This window comes from Diplotaxodon limnothrissa, linkage group LG19, assembly GCF_057381915.1.
Source record: "Diplotaxodon limnothrissa isolate DT_005_m linkage group LG19, D_limnothrissa_male_GT1.1, whole genome shotgun sequence".
Taxonomy (NCBI): Eukaryota; Metazoa; Chordata; class Actinopteri; order Cichliformes; family Cichlidae; genus Diplotaxodon; species Diplotaxodon limnothrissa.
The window spans coordinates 18,919,463-18,929,078 of record NC_140614.1 but is presented as its reverse complement, the minus strand read 5'-3'; the positions used below and the strand labels follow the sequence as shown (position 1 = coordinate 18,929,078).

At 38.8% G+C, this 9,616-nt stretch overlaps 1 protein-coding gene across 1 annotated transcript; it reads right to left on the bottom strand.

The window, feature by feature from the left end:
* Positions 1-2,100: 2,100 nt before the first annotated feature.
* Positions 2,101-8,777, bottom strand: LOC146612016 (potassium channel subfamily K member 17-like). Its single transcript, XM_085379168.1, has 5 exons — positions 8,562-8,777; positions 6,978-7,092; positions 4,249-4,415; positions 3,983-4,151; positions 2,101-2,363 (listed from the first exon to the last, which is right to left on the bottom strand). Exons 1-5 carry the CDS (start codon positions 8,775-8,777, stop codon positions 2,101-2,103), a joined length of 930 nt encoding a protein of 309 aa, XP_085235294.1.
* Positions 8,778-9,616: the final 839 nt, after the last annotated feature.

The window sequence follows — 9,616 nt, the reverse complement described above, 5'->3', positions numbered from 1 at the left end:
CTAACATGAAGCTGTCATAACTCTGGCTCCAAGTTTGGGGCCCAACTATTTTTGATTTTTCCTTGCAGAAAAAAAAAACATCACTGCCTCCTCTCCCTCTGGGGGTTTTCTCACTTTCCCTCAGATATTTATCCTTTTTCCATCACCTCCATCCTTCACCTTTAATGCCAACACTTTTCCACGCATTCAGTTTTCCTCTCCACCATCTGTCTTTCTCATTGTCTCCTCCTCAGTGCTGACTTTGTATGTGAACATTAGGATACTGACCGATACTGTATGCTGTGCTATGGCAGCATAGAAAGCATGAAAGGAAGTGAGGAAACCAATGTGTTTTGGTTTGTTTGCCTTTAATTTGACAGTAATTTCCCTCCGCACTTTGTATTTGTTGCTTTGCTTCTGTTTTTAACAGCCAGTTTGTACACTATTGGTACAGCGGCGCCACCTAGTGGACATAGACATAGATGTGACTTGCACCCATACTCATGTTTCGTCTTTCTAATCACTTTTATTTCCATTTAAAATGAAGTGAAGACAAGATGTGAAGGAGAATTTATGAAGAAGTTCAGAGAATCTGACAGTACTTTCAGAAATTTCCTAAATTATACTGACATATGTCCGCTGTGGTGAAGCTACAATACCCTGAAGATAGACTAAAAAACCTTACCGTGCTGTTTCATGCAGGTCCTACAAACATTTCATAATTAAGGTTGCAACTTTACAGAAAAAGGAATAATTTTTCTGAATAGCTGCTCATGTTGTCCATTCATGTTCCTAATGGAAAGGTTATCCAAAGCAACTCCTGCTTTCACAAAGGACTCCTGTTAGTGAAGTCTAAAGTTACTCATGTCTGTAACTAATGCAAACTAAATCATGGTGACCCTTAATTTTACTCTGATTAGCAATCTTAATTTACAGAATTGAATAAAGTAAATCAGTTTTATTCACCTATGGAATGGATTAATCTGTCCAGCTTTAATTATCCCTACTGATATTTCAGGGTAAATTAAACTCAGTGAGGAAACTTCCTAAGACTGACTATCTGAACCTTGCCCAGATCCCAAGAGGTAGACTGAAATGTGACATATCTAAAACTAAATTCATGCAATGAACCATGCCCGTTGCAGGTTTTGCATTTAACAGTAAGGAAGATTATATTTTATTTAAATGCAACTTTCCCATCTCTCTCCCTCAGTAAATAAACACATTAAGGATCTAAAGAAGCTAAAGCTTTTTGTTACATTGTTCTGTTTGTATTTTTATATTGCCTTTGACCATCCAGGCAGCTGTTAAAACCGATGGTAACTCTTACTTCCTCTTAATTCCACAGTATAGAAATTGACTGCAGCTGCAAAAAACTAACAAACAAACAAAAAGGATTTTATTGTAATTAACAGCATCGATCACTTGTCTGAATGCATTATGAGGCGGTTGTTGGAGGGACTTCTGTTCTAAGAGTAGAATAACTGTGAACCTCAGCAGTTAGAGCAGTCTGGCAGACAATAAGGAAAAGCAGAGCAGGTCCCTTTTAATAAATATTTTTAATTTGGTTTGGAAGTGTTAAAACAATACTTAAGACAAAAACTTTTTACACCTTGACAAATGAAATAAATTTTCCTTCTCTTGCTCTTCTGTAAGGCCAGTTAATTTACTTCACTGTATTTTATAACCTAGGAAATTCCACCACCTCTTAAAATATGCTGAATAATAATAATCCCCAGGCCTCTGTGGGCCACGGAGTCCCTATACCATACAAAGTAGATCATTTTAAAAGACTGTGGCTTTGACTACAGCCAAGCTGGTGCCACGGAGTCGGTAAATGACTTGTGGTCAGCTAATTAAGTATAGGAAACAGGCTGACTGTCCTGTCTACTAGACCACAGACGGACAGAAGTGCTGAGTCCTTCTCTAAACTTTAATCTAAAGGGTTTTAGATTAACAAGAGGCACTTAAACAGTGCGTGAATGCTGCTGTCACATAAACCTGACTCAACAAAAATGAGCCAATAGTTTAGTGGCAGTTACGGAGAAAATGTCTAAAACTGACAAACAATAACTCAGGCACGTATCAAATCACCACAAACAGATGTAGGTAACTCTATAACTAGGTGGACTCAGTAACTGGAGGCTGGGTGATCTCGTCTTCCTCCTCCATCTGTGTCTCTGGGTTTTTATCAGCTGTACCGTCTGCCTCATCCCCCTGTTGATTATCATTCTTTTTGAACTGCTTTTTAAAGTAGTTGTTGAGCCGCTCCAGGATTTCGATTGAGTGGTTGATAACCAGCGCCAGCCAGGCCATGCCAAAGAAGATCCACGAGGCTATGAGGAAGCTGTACCAATTTGGGTAATATTTGCCTGGATCGCTATCTGGAAAGAAGAAAGGATTTGGGGATTTTACAAGATAAAATTCAGTTTGAGTCGAGTATACAAAACAGATGTGATCAGAATGCGATCATTTCTAAAACGTGGCTTATACTTTTTCAAGGTTTTCTCACTGTGCACCACTGAACCACTTTTCCTAAATCACTTCTTAGAAGTCCTCTTCTAACTTCCTCCTAAACGATGTCCCTGGATTCCAGAGAAGAGAATCAACTTGCATAGATGCAAATTTGATAAGCAGGGTGAAAGGTGAGCAAAGCGTGCTCAAGTTTCTAAACGTAAAATGGGACCCAGAGCTTTCACCTATCAGACTCTTCTCCTGTGTATTAAGTTTGGATCCAGAAACTCTACTCAGCTTTAATATTAAACTCAGATTTTTTTTTCAATAAACCTTACAGTTAGAGCCCTAAACCATCCGTCAACTATTCTTTTATAGGCTCAGACTGATGCATGACTTAATGTGATTCACAGAGTTCTTCTTCTCTCACTTGTTTTCATTTCCAATGTGTTTATACACTACTAGGGCATGCCAGTACATTTCTGTTGTTTCTCTTCCCGTTAAAAGGGAAAATTTAGAGTATTCAAGTTGGCTTTATAGTGATAGTTTTTAAAAGCATTAGCTAACTCCTTAGCAAATGATAGTTGAAGTGGTCAGTTGCAATATTGATCCTGGCCCATAATTATTATGTTGATATAGGAACAACACCAACACTGGGATGTTGATGTGTCTCATATCCCCGTGTTGATGTTGTCCCACATCATCCTAATAGTATTTGGGTTACAGTTCACTATTAATACATATACTATATGTATTATCTGTCATCCACTTTGTATTGGTAATTTCTTAGAGTGACTGATTTAGCCAATGAATGAGTTCGAGACTTCCTGTTCTGGACAGCGAATGCAGATGACATTTTTTTAGAACTGGAAAGTATAAAGATACTTTACTGGTTATCCATTCCATTTTTATCTGTGCACAAACAAAGCCTGCTCAAACAGGCTCAAACAGATTAGTCAGTAAAACACGGACTGCAAACAGGAACCCAGAAGCTCCAAGTACCAAAGATCTGGTTCCTTGCCAACAAGAATTCTGAATATACAAGTACAGAATTAATGAAATGATATCTGTGAATGTTGATAAAAATTATGGAGTAACAGTTTTGTTACAATTATAGGCGGATGTTAGAGACCCAGTGTTGATCAGCAGTGCTGAATGATTTTAAAGTCAGGCCACTCTGACTCTAAAGTTAATATTTACCCTCTGCACACGTTTGCCTATGATTTTACCATCAATGTCAATGTGTTAAAATAGGACCGGAAGAGGCCAAGAGGTGCATACAAATTTCACACTAAATATGAGACCTTAAATTGCGAAATCAGGTATGACTTTCCATTTTTACAGGCAATTCTATCTTGCAGAAACCGAGCAAATGCTGACAAGTCTTACGTAGGACTGCTATTTAAGCTCCCTTAGTCTGCCTGGAGCTGCTGCTCAAGTGCAAGCTGTTTTAGTACTCATCTACACCACAGCACTTCTTTTTTCATGCTGTTTCTTGACTCGATTGGTGTCACATCTGTTCTAAACAAAAAACACAATTCTGCTTTACCTGCCACAAAATCTCCAAAGCCGATGGTGCTGAGGCTGATGAAGCAGTAGTAGATGGCCTCTGCATTTGTCCAGTCCTCTTGCTGCTTGAACACAATCATGGGCATGATGAAGAAAAGAACCACTCCGCAGATGTAACATACAAAGTGGATGAAAAAGCGGGTACATGTCTGCAGCAAGACATGGGAAAGAGAAGCAGTGTTAGTCATCCTCTACAGAATAATCGCTCCTTTTCAAAAGGTTTATCTAAAATCAGGACATCCTTACTTTTCGACTAGTCTTTTTCTCGAAGAAGTCTGAGATGTTCCTCTCTATGGCTAGGATGTACTTGCCCACTCTGTTGAGAACCACAATGTTGAGTGGTATACCGAAGAGCGCAAAGAACACGCAGAAGATCTGGCCACCTGTAGTGCTGGGACATATGTTCCCATAACCTGAAAAACTTTAAACTGTTACTGTGGTGGAAGGAGAATGGTACTATGGAGGGGTGTACTGCATTGTTTAAAGCAAACCTTTAAAGTTATAGTGTTCAAAATATCACAATTAGATGTCTGTAGATCGCAGTCATATCGCAAGTGCAGGGGGCTACTGTACCTCATAAAGGCATGTTTCTACTGCTATCTTTGTTAAAAAAAAAAAACAACAACATTTTTTGTGCACACTATATTTGAACATATTTAAATAACACTTACACAAACTAATACAGTCAAATATTTTAAATATTTTTTTGGTATTTTAGGTTTCATTGGTAGTGAGTGCACTCAGATAACAAAGTGACTCTAGACCAGATCTGCCCGGGAGTTTTCTCTAAGTTGTCGGGCCACTTTTTACCTCAGCTGTCAATGCCGGGTGAGATGCTCAACTAGTTACACGATAAGAGGCTATAAAACTTTGCAAAAGGAGTCCAAAATGAGTCAGTAAAGTTAACGTCTGCCCAATGAAAGCGATACTAAAATGGTAAATAAATGGCCTGTATTTGTATAGCGCTTTACTAGTCCCAAAGGACCCCAAAGCGTTTTACACAACCAGTCATCCACCCATTCACACACACATTCACACACTGGTGATGGCAAGCTACATTGTAGCCACAGCCGCCTTGGGGCGCACTGACAGAGGTGAGGCTGCCGGACACTGGCGCCACCGCGCCCTCTGACCACCACCAGTAGGCAACGGGTGAAGTGTCTTGCCCAAGGACACAACGACCGAGACTGTCTGAGCCGGGGTTCGAACCAGCAACCTTCCGATTACAAGACAAGCTGCCAACTCTCCACGATCGACAACTTTTCTGTTGTTAAGTACAGCTGTTAGCTGCAGTGAAGCCGTCTTTGACATAGATCTTACATTGTTGTACTCTGACACTTCATGAATAAACTCTCATACAATGTGACAATGTAATCGATCTGTTTCTCAGAGAGAAAGTGCCTATAATATTAGCAGGAATAACATTAGCTTGCAACCAGTTGTTGTTATTGTTTAGTGGGCTTCTTGTCAGCTGTCTGGAAATCGGACAGTCACATGCTAAATCTGCTGACAATAAGTAACAGCGAGAATTTCAAGAATGAATGCGCACATGTAAGCAGGCTGTCATGTATTAGAGCCCTGGCTTTAGTTCAGGAGATCAGGCTTGAGGTGAGGAGGTAGAGGATGACATTTTACCAAGATATTGGTAGCACTGTCCCTTTCCTTCACATTTTTGCTTCTTTGGTGAAGAGGACCCCTTCACTTTTCTTTATTTTTACTACTTTCTACACTGTAGATACATACTGAAGACATCAACTATATGAAGCAAGATGGAATTATGTATTATGACAAAAGTGATAAAAACTGATAGAAAGATTATATAAAAACTCATATGGCAGGAACCAATAAGCTAAGTAAAGAGGAACCACCGTCCATTATTACTTTAAGAACTGCAGTTGCAAAAACCATAAGCGCTACGATGAAACTGGCTCACATGAGGTTAGCCCCAGGAAAGGAAGACCAAGAGCCACTTCTGAGGATAAATTCATCTGAGTCACCAGCCTCAGAAATCACAAGTTAACAGCACCTCAGATCAGAGCCCAGATAAATGCCACATAGAGTTCCAGTAGCAGACACATCTCTACATCAACTGTTCAGAGACTGTGCAAAACAGGCCTGTATGGTCAAATAGCTGCAAACAAACCACTATTAAGGAAAAGTAAAGAGCAGAAGAGATTTGTCTGGGCCAAGAAACACAAGGAACGGACATAGACCAGTGGACATCTGTGCTTTGGTCTGATGAGTCCAAATTTGAGATATTTGGTTCCACCCGCCGTGTCTTTGTGCGACACAGAAAAGGTGAAGCATGGAGGAGGAGGGGGTCATGGTGTGGGGGTGGTTTGCTGGTAACACTGTTGGGGATTTATTCAAAATAAAAGGCACACTGAACCAGCATGGCTACCACAGCATCCTGGAGCAACATGCCATCCGATATGGTTTGCGTTTAGTTGGACCATCACTCATATTTAAACAGGACAATGACCCCAAAACATCTCTGGGCTGTTTAAGGGCTATTTGACTAAGAAGGAGAGAGATGGAGTGCTGCACCAGATGGCCTGGCTTCCACAGTCACCTGACCTAAACCCAATTGAGATGGTTTGGGATTACATTAACTGCAGAGTGAAGGCAAAAGGGCCAAGAAGTTCTCAGCATCTCTGGAAACTCTTTCAAGGCTGTTGGAAAAGCATTTAAGGTGACTACCTCATGAAACTCATTGAGAGAATGCCAAGAGTGAGCAAAGCAGTAACCAAAGTAAACGGCAACCATTTTGAAGAATCTAAAATATCAAACATGTTTTGAATCTTTTCATACTTTTTTGTTTACTATATAATTCCATATGTGTTCATTCATAGTTTTTAGCCTTCAGTGAGAATCTACAATGGAGATAGTCATGAAAATAAAGGAAAAACATTTAACATTTAAATGAGAATGGGAAGAAAATATATATATGGTTGTTCCCTTCCCTCATAGCTGACCTATAGTTGTGACCACAGTGGCAGCAAACACAGCTGAGCTGGTGAATTTCCAGAAGCCGTCTGCCGTGTAGTTGCTTTTCAAACTCAGGCCCACCTTTGATGTGTCTTTAACAACCTGAAAAACAAATTAACAATAATAGAAGTAATAACTATAATAAAAATAATAATGCCCACACTTTTATCTTGGTTTTCACTAGTTCTTGACCTGACAGGAACATTTCCCATAAGATCTTATGAGTCACAATTACGTTACTGCTTTGCATACTGGTCCACCTTGTTAAAGAGGTACTGAAACACAATGACCTTGCTATCAGACAGAAAGCAGCAGAAGGTAAATCAATAAGAATATAAGTTAAAATTAAGATAAAGTAAAAAAAAAAAAAAGATATGAAATGCAATATATATATGTATATATGGCAAGAATGGAATAAAAACATTAGCAACTAAAAACAATCAACAAACCAACTTTACAAGCTGTCTGCATTTGCTTTGACACAATGCAAATCAAAGCAGCTTACATCAACAGGCAGAAGGTTTCAGCCATTTATTACATTGTGATTACCATTTCTACTCTTACATGCAGTATAATATTCATTTTTGAGGACAACTTTCTACCTTTAAATTAAGTTTATGAGTTTCATGGGGAATTGAGTATAGAATGTAAAGCTTCATAAATGAAGTCTGGTCAAATTCACAGGCAAAGCAAGTGCAGCTGGGAATGTCTGAAGGAGCTGCTATTTGCATGTAAGCTTGTTTTCCTTGTCACATGAAAACATGTTTATAACTCAGGCTCATTTTCACCTGTTTTGACCCATTACTGTTGCCAGTCACTTAAATAATTTACTGAAGGTATAAAAGACTGAGCACATAAACATCCTGCACATCTATTTTGAATGTACTTTTTCGAATTACCCTCTTCAAAATGTAGGTAATTCAACTTTCACCACCAGGGGGCAGCGTTTTACCAATGTGTGCTCAGTTTGATGGTACAAACGTTTTAATAGCTCTAATAATATTTTATCATACCTATACAATTTTCCTTACCCATGACAGCAATTGTAAAACATTGCAATTAACTATAGATAACAATGACTTTTATCCATACAGGAGTAAAATAAAAATCAAACAAACAAGCAAACATGAACAAAATATAATTATTACGTATAGTTACAGTGTATTGATTAGTGTAAAATTACCACAAATTACCGTCAAATTATTGTAACAAAAAACATAAAAATGTGTTGAAGTAAATTAACAAATTTATGGTAGGAAACATTTTCAAAGTTCACAAACAACATATATCAATATATACTAAGCCAGTTTAAGCATATATTTAGATCTAATCACTGAATAGTTCCAAAAAGCAAACTGTAATAAATTAGTTCCTTCTGTCAATGTATTCAATGTTCCACAATGGTGGACTGTCGCCATAAAGGAATATAAAAATGCAAAATCATTATGGTTGTGGTTAAGATGTAAATACAGTGGTAGAGAAAGCTGCAGAAAAGGTCTATCAAAACGCGCAATCATAAATTGCAGATATGTATAGAAAGTTTGTTTCATTTCCACATTTTTGTTTCTCACCTGAGCTACGGCCTCCAGGCCAGCTTGGTTGAGACATGGGTATGTGCTAAGGAGCCTTTCTTTTTTTTCACGCAAGTAGCTGACGTCCTTCATTCCGAGGTCTCCCTCCAACTTCCAGAAAACCACCCCACCGATCAGCACATATGCCACATAAACAAAGCCGAGCACAAGAATGGAGGGGATCTGCATCACACTTAACTTTTCCTTTACTCCCATCTTGGCAAATGTCTCAACCTATGCAGCCGGGGACAGACACTGCTCAGGCTTTACCTGCTTTTGGCTTCTCGTGCTGCATTGCAGGCAAATGAACCTCCACCTGTGCTACTGTTTCAATCACACCAGGCCTGCCATGCAAATCCAGAAGGACAAAATAAGAAAAGGCACATGACAAAATCTTAATCTTAGCATTTCAGACCAAGTATGTAGAATTTGCTGATTCATTCTTTTTACCTTAATATTACAGAGAATGGCACAAATGGTAAATGGCCTGCATTTGTATAGCGCTTTACTCAGTCTCTAAGGACCCCAAAGCGCTTTACACTACATTCAGTCATTCACAAATATGATAGTTCAAGGTTGTGTGCTTGTATGGCTGTATTTCAACATGTATTTAATAAAACTACGGCAATTTTACGATTGGGGGGGGGGGGATTTCAACACCATGCTTTTATTAGAATACATCAAATTTAGCAAAGATACAATAATGGATTTATTTAAATCTACTTAAGCTCTCACAGTGCATTAAAAATACTTTAAAAATTGGACATTGAATTCTGCTTTTCCCCCTGAAAAGTGAAGACGTCATAAAACTGACAAAACTGCAGTTCCTTTAATGGCCTCTTGAAGCTGTCTTCAATCCCCATAGACTCCCATGCTAAATTCTCAGTTCACTTCAATTCAGTTTTATTTATACAGTGCCGCATCACAACAACAAACACCTCAAGGCACTTCAGATTGTAAGGTAGACCCTACAATACAGAGAAAACCCCAACAATCATTTGGCCCCCTATGAGCAAGCACATTGGCAAATGTGGGGAGGAAAATCTCCCTTTTTA